A 27482-nucleotide genomic window follows, 5' to 3' on the forward strand; every position below is an offset into this window, starting at 1 on the left:
CACAAATCCCTTCCTGACACCTCGCACAGATTCTATGCATTTCTTCCTGTGGTGTTGAGCGGGCGAGCGGCGAGGCTTGCGTCAGGCAGCGAGGCGCAAGATGTGAGCGGCCAAGGTTTAGCCAATCAGCGAGTGGTAAGGCGCTGTGTTGTGGGGGTCCCGCAGGGCTGCCAACATCTGCAGAGGTTTACTGATATCAGAGCGCTGAGTTTCTAGACAATATTGAGAAAGAATAAGCTGGAATATCATTGTCGGCATATACAGAACTTGCTCATATAGCGGTTGTTTTGCCTGGTAATGTTCTGGTCGGCATTGGACTTAAGGCTTCCTTGTTTCGTTGGCAACGCACTCCCGGTAGACTTGGCACTCCAAACATATGCGCATATCTTGAGGGACAAACATCCAGTGATGTTGAGAGTGATCCCTCTTCCTGTGTAACCTCAGCGCCTTTGTGTGGTCACCCCACGTCCAGGAAATTCGTCACGCTAACTTACTGGTAAATCATATCGAAGTTTACTTCCAGCTGTAGTACGTATGTTGACAATAATTCAATATTGCAAGTGAATCTCAAAGAGCAACAGACACTTGTGTACTAGTCAGATCGATTTAATTACATAACTTACGGTATCTACAATATGAGAGAGAGAGAGAGAGAGAGAGAGAGAAGGAGAGAGAGAGAGAGAAGGAGGGGGGCCAGCTACCATGTCAAGGAAGAGAAAATTGCCTCTACAGTAACTAGTGTTTGTGGGGGAGGGTATTACTGTTTGTTGGTATGGTAATGTGTTGTGTGAGCTCGTGTTTCTAATGCAAGAGGGGGGGGGGGGGCACGGCACAGTATGGTGGTACGAGTATATACAGGCATTGTAGAGCGGCCTTCTCTGTCGTTGGGTTGTTCTGATGTAATTTTGCAAGTTTTCTTTCTGAAAATTAGATTTTTTTTTTTCTGCAGTGGTCCTATATTTAACTTAGTATCAAGAACCAGCTCACTTTACTGGAGTTTATCATGGCACTTGAATATCCCACTTTTGTTTATACTTTACTATGCTACGCAAGTCCAACAAGACAATCATTTTCTGCATTTAGTGTTCATACCTGTGGCAATATTCAGGATTGTGTTCCAGGAAATCATTGTGAGATGTCGGAAGTTGTAACTTTAAAGCTTTAAACTAATTATCCATCAAATGAATAATAACCCTAAACTGTTGCACTGCATTGTCAACATTTCCAAGAGCTCCCCAGACAGAGGCGGGCAAACAGAGGCACCGCCCCGCCAGTCGACGACCTCAGCATAATGACGTGTTTTTACTCTCTCTGTGTCCACATTTCACGAGCTTTATTTTCGAATTGTATCGGTTGATATTAAATAGCGACTTCATGTTGCACTAAATGACAAATCAGTGTTGGGATAAAAAGACAAGCATTTAAATAATAATAACGATTGATTCATTGCGTGTTTTAAGACGAGCGAACTACCAAGAACCATCTTACTACCTCTCACCCCATCACGAGGGGGAGTTGATGCCTCTCCCTCCCTCCCTCCCTCTGCTCGGAGACTGTCACGCAGCGGCAAGTATTCGTTGTGTTGTGAATATTGGCGTCAGTGTCACGGGGCGGCGTCGGTGTGGCAGGAAAGCGACACGTAGGTAGGTACCGTGACGCGGCCGCTGCAGGTGAGGTCTGAAAACTGGTGGAAATGAAACAGTATCTGTTGGGGTTGTTAGGTAATAATGGCGGGTTAAATAGAGGTGGATGATTGTTCCTTGCTGATTGTGCGTGGACAGGGAAAATGTTCATCTGGTAATGACTCATAACCTCGTGTTTTGAAGCGCTTTGCTCTCTCATCAGAACAGCATTCAAAGGCCACATACGGTACATTAGCTCAGGGGTGATTTTTTTTTTTTTTTTCCCAACTAATGCACATTCCTCTATTGTCATTCCTGTTACTCCCACCGACCCTCCAATGCAGCGTTCCCAGCCCGGTCCGCGTCGTCACATCATTGCTAGACGTACACATGAACACATCATTCGCCTCATAAGAACAAAGGACCTCCATTACTCCGTCATCTTTCCCCTCCCTCACACTGCTCCTGTTACTCTCTCCCTCCCATCCTTCCCCTCCCTCTCCCCCTGCTATCCCTCCTTCTCCCTCTCATCCTTCTTCCTCTCTCTCCTCCCACTGCCCCATCCCGACCCCCTCATTTCTCTCCACACTCCTCCCTCTACTCCACCTCTACCTTCTTCCCCGCCATCCTTTTCCTCTCATTTTCCCTTCTCTCATCCTGTTTATTTCCCACCATCCCGTTTTTCCCTCTCCCTCTCCCCTTTCTCACCCTTAAACTAGGTATTAATATACTGCCACAGTGACGAAAAATGTAGTTGGAGAGAGAGAGAGAGAGAGAGAGAGAGAGAGAGAGGAGAGAGAGAGAGAGAGAGAGAGAGAGACTGTTCTTTTCATATTTTCATAAGCAAACTAATTCATTGTTTCATTTGTCATCCATTACCTTGTTCTGTTTAGCGTTTTGCATTTAATCTTTTTTCTTTTACCTCATATTTTTTCGTGTTATTCATCTTACTCCTCATTTGTTTACCACTCATTCTTTTCCATGCAGTTCTGCCACAGCTCTCTGTTTTGCTCCTCTTCTCTACAATTTTTTTTTTTTTTCTACCACACCCACCATCCTCCTCCTCCTCCTCCTCCTCCTCCTCCTCCTCCTCCTCCTCCTCCTCCTCCTCCTCCTCCTCCTCCTCCTCCTCACACTGTGCATCCTCTAATGTGATGGTACAGAAAAATTTATGATTGTTTACGCCGAGAACATAAATTGTCTTGTGCAACGATCAGCCTGGATCCAACCTTCCTTCCCCTTTGTCATGTGCAACGATCAGCCTGGACCCAACCTTCCTTCCCCTTTGTCTTGTGCAACGATCAGCCTGGACCCAACCTTCCTTCCCCTTTGTCATGTGCAACGATCAGCCTGGACCCAACCTTCCTTCCCCTTTGTCTTGTGCAACGATCAGCCTGGACCCAACCTTCCTTCCCCTTTGTCATGTGCAACGATCAGCCTGGACCCAACCTTCCTTCCCCTTTGTCTTGTGCAACGATCAGCCTGAACCCAACCTTCCTTCCCCTTTGTCTTGTGCAACGATCGGCCTGGACCCAACCTTCCTTCCCCTTTGTCATGTGCAACGATCAGCCTGGACCCAACCTTCCTTCCCCCTTCCCTTCCTCCCTTTTTATCTCCCTACCCTCCCTCCTTTTCTCCCTCCTTCCCCCCTCTCATTATCTTCTTTCTTCTTCCCTCTTCCCCTTTCATTTTTTTTATGTATTTATTTATTTATTTATTTATTTTTTTATCGTAGTCGCTCTCCTGTTTCCTCTCCTCCTACTCCTCCTCCATGTCTGTAATTCATTGTTTATCTCCATTTTTTTTTTCCAGCACCTGTCACTTATTTTCTTGCTTTCCTTGTTCCCCTTAGTGTGTCTCTTCACACTCTCTCTCTCTCTCTCTCTCTCTCTCTCTCTCTCTCTCTCTCTCTCTCTCTCTCTCTCTCTCTCTCTCTCTCTCTCTCTCTCTCTCTCTCTCTCTCTCTCTCTCTCTCTCTCTCTCTCTCTCATCCAACTTTATTTCCTTTTTAGTTTGGTTTCTGTTAAACATACCACATCTTGTTTATTGTTCTTTAAGTAGTCTGTAAGTTCCAATAGGCTGGACACCGAACCACCTATGTTAGTATACATAATCTATAAACTTCTGCTTGGTGATCTTGTGTGGCATCTTTGTGTCACCATTTCCTCATTTTCATGTCCATGACTTTCCAGGTGAATCTTTTTGCTTGTTCTTGTGTTCTTCCCGTTTTTTTGACTGAGCCTCTACTCTCAGTTCTTCACTTTCTTCTTCATTCATGTCTTTTTTTTATCTATATTTCCTTCATTCCGTCATTTGCCAATTTTCCTGTTCCTTGCAAGACATGTTCTGCTGGTGTTTGTGACATGAATCTTATTTTCCTTGGTCTTGTTCTGCTTTCTTCATACTTTCCAATCCTGTAAACCTTTTCAGTGTGTTCAATTATTCCCTCTCCTTCCTCCACCACTTCTATAATTTCCTTACCCCTTTTTCACTTATTTCTCACAAGCTATTTTCATGGGTAGGTCCTTCTCCTTAATCCTAAATACCACCACACACATCTTTCTCTGTACTGTGTCTCTCACAAGATTACCTTTTCCCTTTGATATTTTAATCCTTTCTTTTTAATATCCTTATTGTGTTCCTGTTGCTGTTGCCTTATTATCTCCTCCATCTCCACCTCTTGTTGTTGTTCTCCCTCTTCTTTCCAACTTTTAACTTCCTTTCTCTTGCAAAGTTTTTTGTAACTCTTCATTCTCTCCCTTGAGTTTCTTAATTTCTTCACAGTACTTCTTGTTTAAGTTCACTATTTTTGTCACCTCTTCTCTTAGTTCTTTGTTTTCTTTTTTTTCTTTCCATCTCTCTCTTTTCATCTCTAATATATCACTGGATATCTTTTTTACATTGTCACCACCCACTTCTCTTCCTTCCTTCAACACCTTTATCATCGCTGTTAAGCTGCATATTTCTTCTATTTTTACATTGTCTTCTTCAATTTTCCAGATTGGTTTATCTGTGTGTGCTATGCTGAGGTCCTCATCCATGAAGCCCTCAAAAATATGTGGCCTCATGCTGGTCACCATCTTCTCTTTTGATATCACCGAGTGATTTCACATCCACTGAGGATCTTTGCAGGCTGCTAAGTGGTGGTGGTGGTTGCTGGTGTCCAGGTGTGGGAATACGTGTCAAGTCACCAACCCCTCCCAGCACTGGCCAAACTCTGTGTGTGTGTGTGTGTGTGTGTGTGTGTGTGTGTGTGTGTGTGTGTGTGTGTGTGTGTGTGTGTGTGTGTGTGTGTGTGTGTGTGTGTGTGTGTGTCTCTCTCTCTCTCTCTCTCTCTCTCTCTCTCTCTCTCTCTCTCTCTCTCTCTCTCTCTCTCTCTCTCTCTCTCTCTCTCTCTCTCTCTCTCTCTCTCTCTCTCTCTCTAGAGTGAAATAGTTATCCAAACAGCCTATTAAAGAGAGAGAGAGAGAGAGAGAGAGAGAGAGAGAGAGAGAGAGAGAGAGAGAGAGAGAGAGAGAGAGAGAGAGAGAAATGAAGGGGAGGGAAGGCCCATAGCAAAAAAGGTGTGAATGGATTTACTTGATCCCCTTCCTTTGAGTGAACTGCCACCCTTCGTATGGAAACTTTTACTTGTTAAGTTAATCCACCAAAGATTAGAAGATGTGGAAGGTTGAGTGGAAAAAGACCTGCCCGGGGTCAATCATTTTTGTGAGTGACTTTTACCAGAGACGAGGGTGTGAAAAAATTAGTTATCCATCTTGTCCTACCTGGTGATGAACTCTTTTAACTACTAGTACTTATTACATCTTTCCTGACTCCCAGACCAACATGAAGCATTTCTTTTCTTTCACAGCCATGTCTATGCACTATACTGACTAGAAATTGCACAATCTGCTTCTTTAGTTGTTTCCTTTCTTGAATGTGCATATAAATGTTTTCAGCTGTGCATTCCATGCTGTGTAATGTTGTAGTGAATGGTTAAATTCTAGACTAAGTTGTGAGTCAAACATGTATCAAGCAGCAGGAGTATTGATGTGTGCGTTTTCCCTGCAGGTGGTAACACGGAGAGCAAGTGGAAGAAACCTTGGGAGACTTCCATGACTCAGGAACAAGCACACCTCACTGGGAGCCTTGTGACTGACAGGTGGTTCAGGTGAATACTGTATTTTGTTGGCACAATTGAGAATTCTCGGTCCAAAATTCCAAAATCTGAAAGTTTTTAATTGTCATGTCATGTCATGTCCACAAAGTGGTGGAAAGGTTTGCACTGAAAAAAAGAAAAAGAAAAAAAAAGAAATGATGAATTGTAAAGCCCACAGACCAAAGCTCTGGTGCTTGACTTACTGCAATGGAAGGCATCAAAAACTGGCAGGTTGTCATCACACACATGCTCTGAAGATGTGATGCTCAGTTTTCTAATCTGACTGTGTGCTGAGCGCATAACAGAGGTGATAGTATCTGGTATGGAGGTATATATCTCTCACTTTTCTTCTCGACCTAAACCTTCTAAACCTTGGTTTAACACGACCTGTTCTTGTGTTATACATGATAGAAAGGTGGCTTACACAAGGTATTTGAACCTTTCATCCCCAGAATCTCATGCGCTTTATATTTCTGCCCAAAGTCATGCCACATCTGTTCTCCAACTAGCCAAAAACTCCTTCATTAACAGAAAGTGTCAAAATCTTTCTAGATCTAACTACCCTCATGACTTCTGGCAACTAGCCAAAAACATCTCATCTTTGCTTCTTTTTCTCTCCTTTATTTCAACCGGATGGCACCACTGCTATCACATCAGTCTCTAAAGCCGAACTCCTTGCTCAGACCTTTGCTAAAAAGTCTACCTTGGACAATTCAGGGCTTGTTCCTCTCTCTCCTCCACCCTGCTGCTGCTGCTGCTGCTGCTGCTGCTGCTGCTGCTGCTGCTGCTGCTGCTGCTGCTGCTGCCTATTAAAATTCTTTGCAATGATGTTAAACCATCGGAATGCTTATGGACCTGATGGGGTCCCTCCTATTGTTCTCAAAAACTGTGCCTCTTTGCTTGTGCCTTGCCTAGTCAAACTCAACTCTGTCTGTTACCATCTACCTTTCCTTCTTGCTGGAAGTTTGCCTACATTCAGCCTGTTCCTAAAAAGTGTGACTGTTCTAATCCCTCAAACTATGTCTTGTTGATTTAATTTCCTGCCTATCAAAAGTTTTTGATTCTATCCTCAACAGAAAGATTCTTAAACATCTATCACTTTACAACCTTCTATCTCATCACTTTTTATGTATGGATTCTGTCAAGGCCACTCTACTGGTTATCTGGCTTTCCTTACTGAGTCGTGGTCATCCTCTTTTAGAGATTTTGGTGAAATTTTTGCTGTTGTCTTAGACATATCAAAAGCTTTTGATAGAGTATGACACAAAGCTTTGATTTCCAAACTACCCTCCTATAGCTTCTATCCCTCTCTCTGTAACTTCATCTCAAGTTTCCTTTCTGACCGTTCTATTGCTGCTGTGGTAGACGGTCACTGTTCTTCTAAATCTATTAACAGTGGTGTTCCTCAGGGTTCTGTCCTGTTACCCACTCTCTTATTATTCATCAATGACCTAAACCAAACTTCTTGTCCTATCCACTCCTATGCTGATGATACCACCCTGCACTTCTCCATGTCTTTTCGTAGATGTCAAACCCTTCAAGAAGCAAACAGCTTATGCAGGGAAACCACAGAATGCCTGACTTCTGATCTTTCTAAAATATCTGATTGGGGCAGAGCAAACTTGGTATTGTTCAATGCCTCAAAAACTCAATTCACTCATCTATCAACTCAACACAACCTTCCAGACAACTATCCCCTCTTCTTCAATGACACTCAACTGTCCCCCACTTCTACATTGAACATCCTTGGTGTCTCTTTTTCTTATTAATCTAAACTAGAAACTTCACATCTCATCTCTAGCTAAAATAGGTTCTATGAAGTTAAGCATTCTGAGACGTCTCCACCAGTTTTTCTCACCCTCCCAGCTGCTAACTCTGTACAAGGTCCTTATCTGTCCATGTATGGAATATGCTTCACATGTCTGGGGGGGTTCCACTCATACTGCTCTTCTAGACAGGGTGGAATCAAAAGTTTTTCGTCTCATCAACTCCTCTCCTCTAACTGTCTTCAGCCTCTCTCTCACCGCCGCAATGTTGCATATCTAGCTGTCTTCTACCACTATTTTCATGCTAACTGCTCTTCTGATCTTGCTAACTGCATGCCTCCCCTCCTTCCGCAGCCTCGCTGCACAAGACTTTCTTCTTTCTCTCACCCCTATTCTGTCCACCTCTCTAACATAAGAGTTAACCAGTATTCTCAGTCATTCATCCCTTTCTCTGGTAAACTCTGGAACTCCCTGCCTGCTTCTGTATTTCCACCTTCCTATGACTTGAATTCCTTCAAGAGGGAGGTTTCAAGACACTTATTCATCAATTTTTGACCACTGCTTTGACCCTTTTATGGGACTGGCATTTCAGTGGGCATTTTTTTTATTGGATTTTTGTTGCCCTTGGCCAGTGTCCTTCCTACATAAAAAAAAAAAAATTCCACAGACCGACTGGGAGACATGACGTCTGTGCCACCACGCAGGGAGTAAAACCAAGAGGAGGAAGAGGAGCATTCAAGAGACATCAGCTGGCCAGCAGTCCATTCAGGTGTGCCTTTCATTGCATCATTATTTGTCCATAATTTCCCTTCTGGGGTTGGACAGCCCATGAGTATCTCCCACTTGCAGCTGTAGACAATTTCTTCCTTATTGTTGAGTGTTGTCATGCCTTCCTCCACACACCATCTCAAGATCTTCCCAGTGGTTTCCTTCCAAGTACTCTATTGCTCTCCTCAGTTTGTGGCCCTGATTTGTAAGTGCCAGGAAGACTATGGTGAAGGCAGACCACAAACCTTTCATTGGACATGAGTGGCGAACGGCAGTGAAAATATGGCAGTGTCTGATTCTTTGCAGCAAAACACAGTGTGCTTATTAACAGATTTATTCACTGTTCACTCATTTGCTCATCTCTAAAGGAGTGAAGAGTGTGCACTGAAGTAAGCATTGTAACTGGTGTGTGTGTGTGTGTGTGTGTGTGTGTGTGTGTGTGTGTGTGTGTGTGTGTGTGTGTGTGTGTGTGTGTGTGTGTGTGGTGATGAAGTTCAATATCAGGGTTGTCGTCTTGAAAGATTTCATAAAAGTACTGAATCTGATTTGGAATTCATGTTGCAACAAAAACTCTCCCTTCTTTGCAACAGTTTCACAACAGGAAGTGAAGGATGAAGCATGAAGGTTTTAGGCCAAAATGAACTGACAGCAATCAGGAATGACACGTCCAGCAAAACCAGCAACACAGCAGTGAGTGTGCATGCTGGTGCGTCAGGTCAGGGGTGAAGTGTTTGGATTGTGGGCTAAAATGGCTTGCTTATACATGAATATCTTTCACACTGGAGGAGCTGGGGTGTGTGTGTGTGTGTGTGTGTTAGGGGTGTTTGGGTGTTGATAGGCTTGTTTGTAGGTATTTCCACCTGCTTATCATCCATTTTAGTTGTTCTTCGCTCTTTCATCTGCCCTCTGTCATTCATTTTAGCTATTTTTCATTATTAGTGTACAGTCTTTGCCTCTGTCACCTCCTCTATCCAGCCCTTCCTTGTCTCTACATATCTAGTCCTTCTTTGCCTCTATCACCTCTTGTCTAATATTTATCCAACCCTTCCTTATCTCTGTATATCTAGTCCATTGCTTCTATCACCTCTTCTGTCTAATATTTATCCAGTCCTTCACTTCCTGCCTTTAGTTAGCATACACTCCTCACCTCTTCTGCTGTCTATATTCACCCAGTCCTTCCATCCACACACCACAGGAATCTAAATTAACACACATTTTCCAATATTCTTCCTTTCATTAACCCCTCACTGTATTTCCAGAGTGAATACTTCCCAGACCATCCAGTCATTTGTACTGTTTGGGAATGGGAAGTCTTTCATGAACTCTTGCTTGAACAGAAAATGTTGCAAAATTTCTCACAGGGACTGACCAGGTTCCTCTCTTAGGCATGGAGAGAGAGAGAGAGAGAGAGAGAGAGAGAGAGAGAGAGAGAGAGAGAGAGAGAGAGAGAGAGAGAGAGATATTTGTGAGAGGCTGTGGGGAGTGACTGGGTTTGTCAACATACTGTGGGAGACATACTGTGGGTCTGTGGATTGTGGGAGAGAGAGAGAGAGAGAGAGAGAGAGAGAGAGAGAGAGAGAGAGAGAGAGAGAGAGAGAGAGAGAGAGAGAGAGGGGGGCTGGGGGGAGGATTTATTTTTCTTTTATCTTTTCTATCTTTCTCTCATTTCTTCTTTTTTTCTTCCTCTTCTATTAACCTCATTCTTCTCTCATGTCCTCTTCCTTCTTTGTTGTCTTCTCTCTCTCTCTCTTTCTCTTTCTTCCCTCCTTATTATCATCTATCTTCTCCTCTTCCTTCTTTCTATCACTTCTGGAAAAAAACAATGCAAATATAAGTAATACATTTTGAACATAATAATAATAATGATAATTAATTCTCACAATCAGTAACATTCTCTCTCTCTCTCTCCTTTATTTCATCCTTCTCATGTCCCCCTCTTCTCTTCCTTCCTTCCTTTCTTATATTCTTCCTCCTCTTTTCTTTGTCTCTTCTGTCAGTCATTCCTCTGAAATATGAATAAATTTAGAATAATAATAGTAATAAATTTAATAAAAATAATTTCTTGTATTCTCTCTCCTACACATACGCAAAATTCTCTCTTAATAGAAATAATTTCTTGTATTCTCTCTCCTACACACACACAAAATTCTCTCTCTCTCTCTCTCTCTCTCTCTCTCTCTCTCTCTCTCTCTCTCTCTCTCTCTCTCTCTCTCTCTCTCTCTCTCTCTCTCTCTCTCTCTCTACAAAAACCCCTTGTTTGTCGTCCATGTGCATTGTTTGATTTTTGTGAACCTCCCAACAGCCATCTTACTGTTTTTTTGCAGCAATTAACCACATCTTTGGTGTTTGTCCCCAGGAGTGCAACCTCTACAAGTGGTGGAGGGCATGGACACTTGGATATGGATGACACTGGTTTGGGTGCCAAATATTCATAGTGCACCTACACAATTACCACACTCGCTCCTCTCACCAGGCTTAACTATAAATAATTAAAGGTAAATAACATCTGTCATCTATTATCTATTGTATTCTATATTGCTGTTAATGTTTCATGTATAATGTCTTTGCTTTCAAATGCAAGTCAAAAGGGTGAACCCCATTTATAGTACTATTCACGTTTGGCAAATTTCACTTTTGACATTGGTTTGGCTACACTAATTGAACTGCTAACAGTGAGGGACTACTGTAAATGTAGTAATAATTATAATAATAATAATAATAATAATAATAATAATAATAATAATAATAATAATAATAAAAAGTAATGATAAAGTGCAAGACATGTTCATTAACGCAATTATTTTCTCCAACATGGAGGAATGAGTGAGGAGGCACATCTGTCTGTGATTAGGGAATGCAAATGACGATGTTCCAAGGACATCACCCTGTCCTGGGCCATGACATGAGAGAGAAGAGGAAAAAAGGACTCTCTCTCTCTCTCTCTCTCTCTCTCTCTCTCTCTCTCTCTCTCTCTCTCTCTCCTCTCTCTCTCTCTCTCTCAGAGTTTCCATAACACCAAACTACTCTGGTGTTAATTTCATGAGTTGCTGAATAATAGAAATGGGAATGTTAGTTCAATGCATTTAGCTCTGAGTATGAAAGAATGACAAGAAAGAATGCAGAGGACACTAGAACACATGCACAGAAAACTGAAAGATTTTTAAACTTTTGAATAGGTGTAGGAAAAAAAAAAAAAAAAAACTGCAAAATCAGTGTCTCCTTAAAAACAACACATGACAGCAATGATAACTCATACAACAATAATGCTTGATGAAGACTATATTTCCAACACAGATTTATGACAACATTTGGCAAAGCTGTGCACTGTTTACTTGTGTTAAAACTATGCTATGATTTGAGAGGAAAGTTGGTTAGTCATTATAGGGTTAAGATGATATAAGGGTGTTTATTTTAGCTAATTTCCAATGACTCCTAATATAAGATTAAAACTTTAATGATTAAGTAACTATTTCATTGTTTACATTAATTTACACCAAAATTTCGCAACTACAACCTCAGGGATGTTTAGTTAATCCAATTTTGTTCACAACTACTACATTTTTTCCAATGGTTTACCCATAGTACAACACAAACAACTACAATATCATTCATGCTATTTCATTCCAAAAAAAAATTCACAACTATGTACATGATCTAGTTTACAATAAAAGGATTTTGAACAATAGTTTCCCCATTAATCAACCCTAATTTTTTTTCCAGCTACAAAGAACAATTCAACTACAATACCATTCATGCTATTTCATCCATTTGAAACTTCACATGCATGTGATTTACAGTACTTTACCAAAAAAAAATTAAGATCAACAATGTTCCCATCAATCAACCCTTTAAACTTTCCCACCTACAATCTGACAAGTGGAGTCACCAGTTTTAAATGTCAATAGTTATCCAAGATTGAATTTATGCCTTCCAATCCTCTGTGGGTCTTGGAGGCATCCATGAGTCCCACTGTTCTCCTGAGAGCAGTGCAGGAGGTTGCCTTCAACATAAACCTTCTTGACAAAGTACTTGGATGACTTGTTGCAGCTTTGCTCTTTTCTGAAGGTAACTGCAGCCTTCAACTCAAGGCACAGCTTCTCCAAGGCACCCATCATACTGTACTTTATTAGCCCAGTGATCTGTGGAGAATAAGTAGTGGTGATGGTGGTGGTCCACCTCTCCAATACAAGAGTTCACCATTATTAACAATTTTTCATCCTTTTCACCAGTAAACTCTGGAACTCCCTGCCTGCTTCTGTATTTTCTTTTCCCTATGACGAATTTTTTCATGAGGAAGGTCCCAAGACACTTCTCCAATCTTGGATAATCCTTACCACTACACACCAGCAGACATAAAAATACCGTGAAGGATGCAACTCCCTTTTTAGAAGAGCCAGAGGTCACAGGAGCAAAGGTGATGGGACCCTCCATGCCCTCGACACTCATATCAAGCCCCATTATCACCTGCATCACTCGGGAACACACCATCACCACCATTACCATTGTGTTGTGGCGCCCCATTATCACCTGCATCACTCGGGAACACACCATCACCACCATTACCATTGTGTTGTGGCATCATATCAGTGGTATAATAATTGTAAGAATACAAGGGAAACTGCAAGAAGCCGTCTGGTCTACACATGACAATCCCTGCAGGAAATGTGCTTACCTATTTTCACTATCATCCTCATGCATAAATTTGTCTAATCTTTTAAAGCTCCCTAATGACTCAGCACTAACCTAACTACTGAGTCTATTTCATTCATCTATCACTCAATCTGAGAACCAGTTCCTTCCTATTTCTTTTTTAAATCTAACTTTATCAAGCTTGACATGAAGAAACTGAGGATAGTGATAATGGTTGCTATTTCTGATTATTATTCTTACTTCCATTAACACTCAGAATATGAAGTCTGTCTTTATTCTTATTTTGGGTCCCCATTGGAAAGGGATAGTCTCATTGACCACTGCACTACAAGCCAAATAACTTAAAAACACCCTTAAAATAAAAATGATGGCTACTCTTCACAACCACAGTGCTGCATCCCTCTTTTCTAAACATCTTCACTCTAACCCCTACTTCCCTGCTCCCTCCAGTGACAGCCTCCTTCACCTCTGGGTTCACTTGAGGAGCTGCCATCAGCCACCCAATGACATTCATTTGCAGGTTCTTGGTGACAGAGTTCTCCTGGATCTTCAAATTTTCAGGATACACCACCAAGCCTGTAAGGAGAATTGGTGAAGAGAGAGAGAGAGAGAGAGAGAGAGAGAGAGAGAGAGAGAGAGAGACTGTATGTTAGATGCAGACAAAATGATAAAGTAAGGTATTAAAATCTTGCATGCAAAAAAAAGATATGCACACTAATAAATACTTAAATTACAAAACGTTAAAACATCCATAAACTCCTTGCACATCATACTGAGCTCACACTCCTCTCATTCCCTCAGATGCTACCAACAACTTTATTTAAACAAATAGATAGATAGATAGATAGTCACAAACACACTCTTATTCCCTCCAAGACACAACAATGACTTGATTTCAAGAGAGATAGACAAAACACACACACACACACACACACACACACACACACACACACATCAGGCTTGGGTCTGAGTACATGTACTCAACCAGATTCCAAATGTAGTGCAGTGGTAGATGTATAGGTAGAGGTAAGGTCAGGGTGACACAAGCCTGTCCCTCTGGAAGCCAGGTGGTCTGGATTGGTACCAGTGAAGTCATGTGAGTTACAGCCACTGCAGTTCCCACTCCTGCTGCTAATCTGTCAGCACCTTTGTGTAAATATGTGGAGTGAGAAACAGCTGTCAAATGCCATCTGGACTGACAGGCTGCTGCACTGAGAGGCACACAGCAATCCATCCCCATCAGGTATCAAGCGAGATTCACCCCAAACTCTCCACATTCACACAGATAGACAGACACAATACACACAGAAATAAATTAATAGATACACATACACATACAGACTTGGTTACCAGGAGAGACAAAGTGGAGATGCCAACCAGCAGGTACAACAGACACCTGAGCAGCAAGTTGGTATCTAACACTGACCTCACTGATGACGACATCTACAGGAATTGTTGACAAGTTGTTCTTGGGTAAATAGATCCTGGAGGAAATACACAGAAAAGATCCATTATTGCAGAGACAAACAAAGGCTGGATATTGAGGGGATACAACAAAGAGTTAAGGAAAGGGAGGTTTTTCACTGAAGGATCAAAGAAAAGCTGGATATTTGGAAGGGCAACAGGAAAGTTGAGAAGAGGAAAATGTTGGAATGATACAAAAAATGCATGTGTTTTCTGTCTGTGCATAAAACACACACACACACACACACACACACACACACACACACACACACACACACACACACACACACACACACACACACACACACACACACACACACACACACACACCTCTCTCTCTACTCACCTCTGTAAAGATCTGGGCCTCACCTTGGCCATGCACTCACATCCCTCCCCAGTATCTCAATCAATATCTTTTGATCCTGAGAAGAAACAAAAGAACTATGTGGAATGAAAGAGACAAAATATACACAAGAAAACAACAAAACACAGTCACTGGACTAACCATCTCAGTGACGTTTAGAAATACTGGAATTTTCAAGGGTACTTCATGTTTCTGGTTTAACAAGTATTCTGCATCACCAGAAGAAAGAAACACCTATGAGAACATGACTCATTATCATGAAAACAGTCCTTATGAAAGTTGATGGGATTTTCCAAGGACATTTTTTTCATGATTGAGGAAATAGTTAATAGTATTCTGCATCATCAACCAAGCAATCATAAAAACCAGACTCCTCTTTTAAAACAGCTCCCATAACACCTCAGGCATTCCACAATATGGGAATAAAAGTTAAGGTTCCCCGCACTTCTTACCACAAACCAGAGTCCTCTTTGAAAACAATTCCCATAACACCTCAGGCATTTCACAATATGGGGATAAAAGTTAAGGCTCCCAGTGTGTCTTACCACAAACCAGACTCTTTGAAAACAGTTCCCATAACTCCTCAGGCATTTCACAATATGGGGATAAAAGTTAAGGTTCCCTGCACTTCTTACCACAAACCAGACTCTTTGAAAACTGTTCCCATAACACCTCAGTCATTTCACAATATGGGGATAAAAGTTAAGGTTCCCAGTGTGTCTTACCACAAACCAGACTCTTCCTCTTTGAAAACAGTTCCCATAAGACCCAAGGCATGAGAGTTAAGGTTCCCTGTGTGTCTCACCACAAAAACTGCTCCATCCAGGAGAGAGAGAGAGAGAGAGAGAGAGAGAGAGAGAGAGAGAGAGAGAGAGAGAGAGAGAGAGAGAGAGAGAGAGAGAGAGAGAGAGAGAGAGAGAGAGAGAGAGAGAGAGAGAGAGAGAGAGAGAGAGAGAGAGAGAGAGAGAGAGAGAGAGAGAGAGAGAGAGAGAGAGAGAGAGGGATGAAGGAAAAGACCAGGAGGTAGAGAATGAGAGAAATGCAAGTAAATGAGGAAGAAGACAAGGAAAAGGAAGACAAGATGAGAAAGAGAAGCATTCAACCACTCCTTTTACTATCAGTGACCTTACATTGAAAACTAAACTCTAAACTTGCAGTAAACAATTGTACCAAACTGAGTGAGACAGCATGAGAGTTAGCAAGACATCACATTAATATAAGGACTGAGAGATGCACAGGGACACCAGAAATGAGACTAAGTTCAGTACTATTCCCAGCACCTGAAACACCATCCTCACTCTCAGTTTCATTCCAGAGAAGCACTTTTTTCTGAGAGCAGCACAAGATATGGTGCCAAAGGGGAGATGCAAGGACTGGAGGATCCTTAGGGACAGAAGACACAAGGCTAACTTCAGAACCATTCCGATTATCTAGAAGAGGGTCCCCAGTCTCACTCTCGTTCAAGAGATGCACAATGTTTCTCCAAGAGCAGCACAAGATCTGGTCCTTGACGTAAACTTTCCTTGCATTGTAGTGAGTGTCCAAATATCCTGTCACTACTGGGATAGCTATGTTACTGCTGAGGGATGTGCACAGTTTCCCTAGAGCTGTGACAACATGCTCCTGTGGTCCAGTTATCTTGAAGCAGAGGAAGTGAGAAGAATTAGTGAACTAGAAAAGGACGATGAAAATGGCTGTGAGACATGGAGGGAGAGAGGAGAATAAGAAAGAGTAATGGAAGTGGCTATAAGAAATAGAGAGTGAAAAGAATTAGTGAAATGAAGAGAAAACTTAAATGAAAGTGACTGTAGGAAGTAGAGGAAGAGAGAAGAATTAGTGGAAAGAATATAAAAGCAATAAAAATGACTACAGGAAGACAAGAAAGCGAAGAACGAGCTTGCTTTTGACATTCTTTTACCACAGAAGAAAGAATGAAAAATACAGCCATTCAATTCACCTCTTCACAATACACACCTGGTACTCTGCTATGGTCTTCTTGGAGTCATTGCTGAGAGTGAAATCAACGGGACCACAGTACACTCCGTCAGCCAGCAGCCAGCATGTCTACTGACTGCAGCAACAGACTCAGCACTCCATCCTCCAACTGTATCACATCACCATAACATCATTTGTGTGCGTGTGTGCGTGCGTGCGTGTGTGCATGCGTGCGTGCGTGCGTGCGTGCGTGTGTGTGTGTGTGTGTGTGTGTGCGTGGAGCAAGGAGGGGGTGAGGGTAACTATGCATGATAGAAAGGTTTAAATTGTGTGTGTGGAGGAAAGTGTGCATTAAAGAAAGAAGAAAGAGGAATACAGGATGAGTGAAGAAATGGATAATGAAGGATAAAGTAGAGGAAAAAGAATACAGCAAAGATGAAGAAAAGATATCATTGAAGGATACATGATATGATAAGAGGGAAAAAGAATACACTGCAGGAGGAGAAAAAGGATATCACTGAAGGATATAACAGAAAGGTATAATGAAGGATAAAACAGAAGCAAAAAGAACACAGGAGGCATGAAGAAAACAATATTACTGAAGGATGCAAGAGGAAAAAACACAGTGCAGGTGAAGAAAAGAAGATACTGAAGGATATAACGGATGGGCGATAAGGACAGTCATTCTCACCCCATCCTCCACACCCTCCAACTGCTTCCATCAGAACGGATCGGTGTGCAAGGACTTGACCATGGGGTACTCCTTGATGACCAGATGTGAGGGATACACCACCAGTCCTGTATGGGAGACAGATAATAAACTGCACTCCCAAATGTTTTGCTCTCTCTCTTACCTCCAATACTTCCAGTTGTTATGGTGTTTTCAGGGGTGTTTTCATGGTTCCAGTGATGGTTCAGCAAGGATTCTGTATCTTTAATAGTCTGTAGTGTGAGGTATTTGGGTTTTAAACAGTACATCAACATGCAATACATTTTATCCTAACTTCCATAAGTATGTACATCAGTATACAAGATTTTCCTTTATGTAAGAGGAACTCTGGCTAAGGCCAACAAAAAGGAGAGAGAGAGAGAGAGAGAGAGAGAGAGAGAGAGGAAAAAATAAAAAAAAGAAATGAAATGAAATAAAATAAAATGAAATAAAATAAATAAATAAATAAATAAAAATAAAAGGGCCCACTGAGGTACCAGTCTCTAGAAGACAGAGCCAAAAAAATTACCCTAAATTTAAGAAGTGTCTTATATAAGGAAGTACAGACACAGGCAGGGAGCTCCAGAGTTTACCAGACTGACACCAATACTCGAGAGGACTCCACGTACCAGCTAGCGGAGACGACAGCAACCTTGGCTATGAGTTGCTGTCTCACGTCAGGCGCCTCAAATATGACGTTCTCAAAGGTGAGCATTGACACGGCCTCATCTGGTACATACAGCCTGACACAGGGTCTGTTGTCAGTATTTGTGTTGGGAAGATATGGGTGGTGATATTTTTATTTATTTATTTTTTCAAGTAGGAGGGACACTGGCCAAGGGCAACAACCCTCCCCCTCCCCCAACCAAAAAATAAAAAGACCCACTGAGATGCCAGTCCCATAAAAGGGTCCAAAGCAGCAGTCAAAAATTGAAGGATAAGTGTCTTGAAACCTCCTTCTTGAAGGAATTCCAGTCATAGGAAGGTGGAAAGACAGAAGCAGGCAGGGAGTTCCAGAGTTTACCAGAGAAAGGAATGAATGATTGAGAATACTGGTTAACTCTTGCATTAGAGAGATGAACATAATAGGGGGTGAAAGAAAGAAGAAAGTCTTGTGCAGCGAGGCCGTCAGAGGAGGGGAGACATGCAGTTAGCAAGATTAGAAGAGCAGTTAGCATGAAAACAGCGGTAGATGATAGCAAGAGATGCAACATTGCAGTGATGAGAAACCGGCTGAAGACAGTCAGTTAGAGGAGAGGAGCTGATGAGACAAAAAGCTTTTGATTCCATAATGTCTAGATGAGCAGTACAAGTGGAACCCCCCCAGACATGTAAAGCATACATGGACAGATAAGGCCCCTGTACAGAGTTAGCAGTTGGGGGGGATGAGAAAAACTGGTGAAGATGTCTCAGAACATCTAATTTCATAAGAGCTGTTTTAGCTAGGGATGTGATGTGAAATTTCCAGTTTAGATTATAAGAAAAGGACAGACCAAGGATGTTCAGTGTAGAAAGGGGGACAGTTAAGTGTCACTGAAGATGGGATAGTTATCTGGAAGGTTGTGTCAAGTTGATAGGTGGAGGAATTGAGTTTTTGAGGCATTGAATAATACTAAGTTTGCTCTGCCCCAATCAGAAATTTTAGAGAGATCAGAAGTCAGGTCTTCTGTGGCTTCCCTGCATGAACTCTTTACTTCCTGAAGGGTTGGACTTCTACAAAAGACGTAGAAAAGTGCAGGGTGGTATCATCAGTGTAGGAGTGGATAAGACAAGAAGTTTGGTTTAGGTCACTGGAGAATAATAAGAAGAGAGTGGGTGATAGGACAGAACCCTGAGGAACACCACAGTTAATAGATTTAAAGGAAGACTAGTGATCATCTACCACAACAGCAATAGAACGGTCAGAATGGAAACTTAAGATGAAGTTACAGAGAAAAGGATAGAAGGCGCAGGAGAGTAGTTTGGAAATCAAAGCTTTGTGCCAAACTCTATCAAAAACTTTTAATATGTCCAAAGCAACAGCAAAAGTCTCACCAAAATCTTTATAAGAGGATGACTAAGACTCAGTAAGGAAAGCCAAAAGATCACCAGTAGAGTGGCCTTGATGGAACCCATACTGGTGATCAGATAGAAGGTTGTGAAGTGATAGATGTTTAAGAATCTTCTTGTTGATGATTGATTAAAAAACTTTAGATAGGCAGGAAATTAAAACAATAGGATGGCAGTTTGAGGGATTTGAAGTCACCCTTTTTAGGAACAGGCTGAAAGTAGGCAAACTTCCAGCAAGAAGGAATGGTAGATGCTGACAGAGTTGAAAGAGTTTGACTAGGCAAGGTGCAAGCATAGAGGCACAGTTTCAGAGAACAATATGAGGCACCCCATCAGGTCCATAAGCCTTCCGAGGGTTTAGGCCAGGGAGGGCATGAAAACATGACTGTGAAGAATTTTAATAGGTAGCATGAAGTAGTCAGAGGGTGGAGGTGAGGGAGGAACAAGCCCTGAATTGTCCAAGGTAGAGTTTTTAGCAAAGGTTTGAGCAAAGAGTTCAGGTTTAGAGATAGATGTGATAGCAGTGGTACTATCCGGTTGATATAAAGGAGGAAAAGAAGGAGAAGCAAAGTTATTGGAGATGTTTTTGGCTTGGTGCCAGAAGTTACAAGGGGAGTTAGATCTTGAAAGATTTTGACACTTTCCATTAATAAAGGAGTTTTTGGCTAGTTGGAGAACAGACTTGGCATGGTTCCGGGCAAAAATATAAAGCCCATGATATTCTGGTGATGGAAGGCTTAAGTACCTTTTGTAGGCCACCTCTCTATCATGTATAGCAAGAGAACAAGCTGTGTTAAACCAAGATTTGGAAGGTAAAGAGTGAGGAATGTACACCTCCATGTCAGACTCTACTACCTCTGTTATGTACTCTGCACACAGACAGGTCTCTGACATGGAAGCAGTAGTCATTCCAAGGAAAATCAGCAAAATACCTCCTTGGGTCCCTGCAGCTAGCAGAGGCAAAATCCTAGAGGCACTTCTGCTTATGGGGATGCTGAGGAAGGATTGGAGTGATAGGACAAGATAAAGATATGAGATTGTGACTGGATGAGCCCAACAGAGAAGAGAGGGTGACAGCATAAGCAGAAGGATTAGAGGTTATGAAAAGGTTAATAATGTTGGGCATATCTCCAAGATGGTCAGGAATACAAGTAGGGTGTTGCACCAATTGCTCTAGGTTGTGGAGGATAGCAAAGTTGAAGGCTGGTTCACCAGGATGGTCAGTGAAGGGAGAGGAAAGCCAAAGCTGGTGGTGAACATTGAAGTCTCCAAGAATGGAGATCTCTGCAAAAGGGAAGAGGGTCAGAATGTGCTCCACTTTGGAAGTTAAGAAGTCAAAGAATTTTTTAAAGTCAGAGGAGTTAGGTGAGAGGTATACAGCACAGATACATTTAGTTTGAGAGTGACTGTAATCGTAGCCAGATGGTGGAAAACTCGGAAGATTCAAGAGCATGGGCAAGAGAGCAGGTTAAGTTGTTGTGCACATAAATGCAACATCCAGCTTTGGATTGAAAATGAGGATAGAGAAAGTAGGAGAACAAAAATGGGGCTAATGTCAGTTGCCTTAGACACCTGTGTTTCAGTGAGGAAAAGAAAATTAGGTTTAGTAGAGGAGAGATGGTGTTTTTACAGACTGAAAATTGGATCCAAGACTGCAAATGTTGCAGGAGTTAATGAAGAAAAAGTTGAGCGGTGTCAAGACACTTAGGGTCGATACCAGAAGAGCAGTCTGACCTGGGGACATTTGTTGTCCCCTCCCCCGATGGTGACTCTATGAGGCTGGTGTAGGAGTCTCCATGATAATTGAGTGAAGGGTGTGTGTGTAATTAGATGCTTGTAGTTTTGTGTGAAGGAAGAGAGTTGTCTTTAGAGAGCAGGCTGTGACTGTCCCCTTTTCTTGTGAGACACAAAGGGAAACATTCATTGAGGTCACAGCTGCGTTTAATGATAAGTTCACAGCACCCCATCATCCAGTGCTTTAGACCTCACTGGGAGTAATTATCATTTTGGCAGGTGCCTGCTGCCTCCTCCTTGTAACATTCTCTTCTGTTTCTTACTTGGCATACCTCTGGATAACCTCAAAGTGTCCCTCAGCAGTCTTTGCCAGCAGTTTGCCCACAAATGTCTGGCCTGAGGAGGAGAGAGAAGAGGCTCAGGAAAGAAAATACAGTACAGATGCAATTCCTCTCAACTTCTGTGCTTTCTTATGGAAGGATAACAGAGAAGGTATAATTTTACTCCCTTCATCTATCTACTTATCTATACACCAGGCCACCAATCCCAGACAAAGCACCACTCACTCACACACACATCACTCACACTCTTAGGCCCACTGGTCTCTGGTGGGAAGGAACAGTGTTGTGGACTTCCCTACAACACCCTAGTGACTGTACTTACAAGACTCTGCTATGGTTATGGTCTTCACAGAAGATAGTAACACAATTCCTCTCATAAATTTTATGAGTCATGTGGATGGTCTGGCACCAGCGTGGCAGTACATACATGCCCTGGCCTCACCTTAGGCCAACTGAGTACTGACTCATTATCCAGTAATTACTGTCCCACTCCCTCCCCTCCCACCACTTAGGGATAACATGCCACACATCTGAAAAAGTCTCCAAAAATCATGCACACACAAAAAAACAGATACAGTATATGAAAAACAGCAAAACATAAGGAGTACCACAAGGTGTAATCTAAAGCCTGAGTGTAAACAAGCTATGTCTCAGACACACAACTCAAACTTTGGCAGATTGTTGCCAAAGTGCTGGATGATTTTTCAGTGTGCACAGACCAATGTTGCTTTTTGCACACATTTTCATTCAAAAAAGTTAATTACAGTCCCTTAATTAACTTAGTAATTTCTGTCCATCTCCTCACCTTGAAAGCCTCACCATCAAACATTAAGCCAGAATTTTTGTAAACAAGCTGAATGAATGTATCATGATAATAGAAATAATATTGCTTTATTACTTCATGCATGTATGCAAAAAATAAACTTGACTCGATTATTCCTGTCTACCGCACCTTTAAAGTCTTGCCATCCAAGCACTGGGCCAGAGTCCTTGTCAACAAACTGAATGCCTCTTGATAACAGAATTAGTATTGTTTTATTACGCTATCCCAAAAAATTTAACTTGATTTTGTCATCTCCTCACCTTCAATGCCTTGCCATCAAACTACAATCCAGAATCTTTGTCAACAAACTGAACAATAACAGAAATTATATTGTTTTATTACTCTATAAAAAAAGAAAAAAAATCATTCCTGTCTGTCTCCTCACTTCCTCACATCATGTTAACAAAGATTATATTATTTTATTACTCTTTATATGTAACATTGGTGTATCTTTGAGTCCTTTCATGGGAACCAAAAAGGCCTGAAAGTTTACTAAACACACACACACACACACACACACACACACACACACTAAAAATCCAGCCATCTACGTCACTGAGAGTTGCCCTAGTGGAAATACAGAGTATGAGAGTTCACACTGGTTCTACTCGTTGCTGTTTCGTCTCCAAAGCAGTTAAATTGTTATAATGAGCGGTGAAGAGGGGTCTACTTCGGTCCCCACTATGTTGTTTATGCCAATGGGGACCGTCTCGAAGGCTAGACAGAGAGACCTCGGGATTTGGGGAAGAGGACTGAAGGGTCAGGAAAGCAATGATGAGAAGGAGAATTATCACACTGGAAACTGAAATGAAGGAAATGAAGGATAGATTTGACAAGATGGAGAAGATGGTTGAAACTTTGATCACCGAGAAGGGGGTGTGGAGAGGTGCATATGACGATCTACATAAAAAACAAACGTTATATGAAAAGAAAGCAATGGAATATGAAGGCAAAGTGGAAGAGTTAAATGTAAAACAGGAAAATTGGAAGAAAGAACAAGAGAAAGAAAAGATAGATTTTAGGAAAATTGTGGAGGAACAAACAAAGGCAAACAACAAAAAGCTAACAGAAAAAGTTGTTCAAGTTATAAAACAAAGAAAACTTGGTGAGAGAAACTGAGGATAAGAAAAAAACTGTCGTGGTATTTGGTCTGAAGGAAGAGTATACACCTCAGTGGACTGAAAGAGAAAAGAAGGAAAAGACATGTGTGGAAAAATTAGTGGGGACATTACAAGAAGAAAAAGAGCTAACTGGAGAGATCAAAGAAATTAAAAGAGGAGAAACCGGACATCATGGGAATTGTTGAAATTAAATTGGCAAGTGAAGGGATATATTAAATATTGGTGAAGGAAAATACAACCTCTGAATGAGAAATAGAAAAAAATAAACAGGGAGGAGGTGTGATGCTTCTAATTAGGAAGGATTTATTAGTGGAATCTGTCACATATGGGGTGGAGGAGGCAGAAGTATTGAAAATAAACTTAAGACAGAATATTGTAAGATACTGTAACATTGTGGTGACTTATGTTCCCCCCTATTCCAACTCTTGGAGAGAGGATGAATATAACAAAATGCTTGAGGACACAAGGACACAAGGAGTTATTTGAGGAAAATGACGATATACTCCTGATGGGGGACTTTAACTGTAAAGAGATATCTTGGGAGAATTGGACCACGGAAGGCAGTGAGCCATCATGGGGGAACAAGCTACTAGACCTGGCTATTGAAAATGTCCTGACACAATGGGTTACAGATGACACAAGATTTAGATGAAATGAAGCACCTTCAAGGCTCAATCTAATTTCCACCAAGAAACAAGAAATAGTAGAAGACCTTAAATACATAAACCCAATAGGAAAAAGTGATCATGAGCTGATTCAGTTCACAGCTATGGATAATAACCTCAGTATAAGAAAAGAGGACCACAGAAGAGAATGGCTAAACTACAGCAAAACTAACTTTGGACAACTTAGGAAGTATTTCAGTGAAGTGAATTGGAACATGGTTATTCAAAAGGAGGACATAGAGGAAAAGTGGACAGCTTTCCTGGACATTTATAATAAGGGAGTAGAGAAATGGGTACCCAAAAGATCAACAGAGAACCTTTTCAAAAAGGATTGGTACAACAGGAGATGTGCAACAGCTAGATTGGAGAGAGAAAAAGCATGGAACAAGTGGAAGAAAAACAGGAGACTGGACCTGTGGAACAATTATATAAGGAAGAGGAACGAATTTCTTAAAACTCACAGAGATGAGCAGAAAAATTTTGAAAAGAATGTTGTGGAGAAATGTAAAGACCAACCAAAATTATTTTATAAATTCATTAATGGAAAATTAAAGAGTAAAGATGAAACAAGCACAGTAGAAGCTGGAGAAGAGATAGTGGATAACCCAGAAGAGGTAGCTGAAGTGTTTAACAGATACTTCCACTCTGTGTCTACTAAGGAAAATGATTTCAGAGATGAGAGGACAGCATTAGAAAAAGGGACCGACTTAAAGGAGATTAAAACATCAGTAGATGAAGTAAAGAATATGTTGGAAGACCTGGATGTAAGGAAAGCAATGGGTCCTGATGGTGTCTCCAGTTGGATTTTAAAAGAGCATAGCTCACAATTAGTCTCAGTGTTGCACAATATAATTAGCACCACCCTGGTAAAAGGTAGAGTACCCATAGATTGGAAATGGGCAGATATTACCCCAATCCACAATACTGGAAGTAAAGAAGATCCATTAAATTATAGACCTGTATCACTCACAAGTGTGGTGGCAAAGATTTGTGAAAAGATTATCAAGAACAGATGGGTGAAATACCTAGAAGACAACAATGTGATAACAGAGAAACAGTTTGCTTTCAGAAAAGGGAGATCTTATGTCACAAATTTGATATATTTCTACTCAAGAGTAATAGATATAGTGCCAGAGAGAGATGGATGGGCTAACTGCATATACTTAGATCTGAGAAAAGCATTCAATAAAGTTCCACACAGAAGACTAATATGGAAATTGGAAAAAACTGGAGGACTCAGTGGATCACTTAAAGTGGATGACTGACTTTTTGACAAACAGAGAAATGAGGACAGTAATTAAAGGCAGCAGGTCGAACTGGAGAACAGTAACGAGTGGCTATTTTGTTCACAGTTTATGTAAACGAAGTGACAGAAGGTGTAGAAAGTTACATGAACATTTCCACTCATGATGCTAAGATTATGAGGAAAGTAACAAATGAAGAGGATTGCAATGCTTTAAATCAAGACTTAATTAAGATTAATGAAGGGTTAATGAGGTGGAACATGGAGTTTAATGCTAAAAAATGTAGTGTGATGAGGTTTGGAAAAAGTGTGAAAAGACCAGTTGGCAACTATTACTTAGGGAATGAGGAAATCTCTATAAGATCAGAAGAAAAAGACCTAGGAGTAATTATTACTGATAATTTATCATTTTGGAAGCACATAAACAAAAATTATAGGAGAAACATATAAACTGCTGAAAAACATCAAGATAGTATTCTCCTATACTGATGAAGGTATGATAAAAAACTGATAACAACGATGATACGTCTGAGATTGGAGTACACAGCATCAGTGTGGTCGAAGTTTGAAAAAGGATACAAGAAAGTTAGAAAGAATCCAGAGCTGCAACTAAAATCCTTGCAAGCTTAAGAGAGTATAGTTATGAGGAAAGGTTGAAGAGGTTGGGCCTGACTACACTAGAAAAAAAGAGGGAAAGAGGTGATTTGATAGCTATATATATAGAATACTGGAAAGAATGGAAAAGTCGGACAGAGAAGACCTCTTGATACCAGATACTAGAGACACAAGAGGACATGGAAGGAGACTGAATAGGAGTGTTTGCAGAAGAGACATCAAGAAACATAGCTTCCCACACAGAAGTATAACAGTGTGGAATGAACTTAAGGATGAGACTGTATGTGCAAAGACAATTCATAAATTTAAAGAAAATCTAGATAAAAGTTGATATGGAGACGGGATGGCACAAGCCTAGTGTGGATCTCGTCCTGTATTTCACAACTAGGTAAATACAACTAGGTAAACACACACACACACACACACACACACACACACACACACACACACACACACACACACACACACACACACAAGAACTGAATGAATACAGAGATGGGATAAGGAATGTAGCCCAGCCCCTGTTTATCACAAGTAGAAAAACAAAGGTGAGAGAGGCAAGAAATGTACATAAACTGATGGATGAATAAAGGAGGAGACAGAACCAGAGGTGTGTAGCTTAGTCCCTGTATACTACAACTACACACACACCTCTGTATCCAGCACAGTAAAGGACAGCTGCATTTCAAACACTGTGTACTGCACCACACTGCTGGACACACCACTCAGCACCAATGCACTGGATGGCTTGGCATACTCAGTCACTGCCAGGCTTTCCTTGATCTTCTCTGCCACCTCCTTCTCCTGCTGCTTGTAGAACAGCTTGGCATCCAGAATGACAACACTGCCTTCCTCCTCTGTGGCCTTTGGAGGGGCTTCCTTGGGTGGTGGCTCAATGGGGTCACTCACCTGAGGAAGAGAGGTGGGTATTGGAGGAACACACTACCTCTGTTAATGGTTCAGCTGATGACAAAGTGCAGGAGGACATGATTCAAGGCAGTAAAGGGGCAGAGAACAGTGTTATTTTACCAAAAGGAGTTACAGGAGTGAGAGATGACTTAAGGCAGTAAAGAGACAGAGTAGTGTTTGCCTTAAGAGGAAGCATTGGAGGAAGAGACAACATAAGATCACAAAGGAACAAAGAGCAGAGGTTCACTTTACCAAGAGAGAGAGGCACAGTTGCTGCATGATCCATCCTGGAATCTATTGACGGCCTTCTCAAGACTCTGCACCAGCTTCTTGTAGGGAATCACCTCCCCACCAATTGCTCCCTCCTCCTCCTCACCATTCAGGCTTGTAGTGTGAGCGCTGGCCACTTCAGCCTAAGTAAATTTAAGTTGTATTCTTAAACATTTTGTTCTCTTTAGTAATTATTTTCAGATATAATGAATAGTAAGAATCTCATAGGCAACTTTCCCATTCATTTGGCAGTCCTTGTTAAACTACCACTATCTATCTATCTATATACCAGG

At 41.4% G+C, this 27482-nt stretch overlaps 2 protein-coding genes across 21 annotated transcripts in view; one reads left to right on the forward strand and one right to left on the reverse strand.

Annotated features, from left to right (window-relative positions):
- Nucleotides 1-11982, forward strand: part of LOC135098147 (uncharacterized) — an 87871-nt gene extending 75889 nt beyond the window's left edge. For 3 of the 14 annotated variants that reach the window (XM_064000360.1, XM_064000362.1, XM_064000361.1), the window contains exons 3-6: nucleotides 4623-4634; nucleotides 5676-5775; nucleotides 8197-8298; nucleotides 10654-11982. In XM_064000360.1, coding sequence (XP_063856430.1) covers nucleotides 4623-4634; nucleotides 5676-5775; nucleotides 8197-8298; nucleotides 10654-10732 — 293 coding nt within the window. In that variant the 3' untranslated portion in view covers nucleotides 10733-11982. Of the gene's footprint in view, nucleotides 1-144; nucleotides 497-1079; nucleotides 1671-4622; nucleotides 4842-5675; nucleotides 5776-8196; nucleotides 8299-8486; nucleotides 8687-8887; nucleotides 9004-10653 lie in introns of those variants that run through there. The other 11 variants (XR_010266610.1, XR_010266609.1, XR_010266611.1 and 8 more) reach the window with 11 other exon arrangements.
- Nucleotides 9952-27328, reverse strand: LOC135098144 (uncharacterized). 7 transcript variants are annotated; one of them, XM_064000348.1, is made up of 8 exons: nucleotides 27172-27328; nucleotides 26662-26919; nucleotides 17402-17508; nucleotides 14298-14431; nucleotides 13899-14093; nucleotides 13414-13523; nucleotides 12184-12436; nucleotides 9952-10106 (listed from the first exon to the last, which is right to left on the reverse strand). In XM_064000348.1, exons 1-7 carry the CDS (start codon nucleotides 27196-27198, stop codon nucleotides 12203-12205), a joined length of 1065 nt encoding a protein of 354 aa, XP_063856418.1. In that variant the 5' UTR covers nucleotides 27199-27328; the 3' UTR covers nucleotides 9952-10106; nucleotides 12184-12202. The 7 variants fall into 7 exon arrangements, 6 of the variants coding, with proteins under 6 accessions (XP_063856418.1, XP_063856417.1, XP_063856421.1 ...); XM_064000347.1 differs by having other exon boundaries at nucleotides 9952-10302; XM_064000351.1 differs by lacking the exon at nucleotides 13899-14093 and having other exon boundaries at nucleotides 9952-10302.
- Between the last annotated feature and the right edge of the window lie 154 nt (nucleotides 27329-27482).

Source organism: Scylla paramamosain, unplaced genomic scaffold, assembly GCF_035594125.1.
Source record: "Scylla paramamosain isolate STU-SP2022 unplaced genomic scaffold, ASM3559412v1 Contig47, whole genome shotgun sequence".
Taxonomy (NCBI): domain Eukaryota; kingdom Metazoa; phylum Arthropoda; class Malacostraca; order Decapoda; family Portunidae; genus Scylla; species Scylla paramamosain.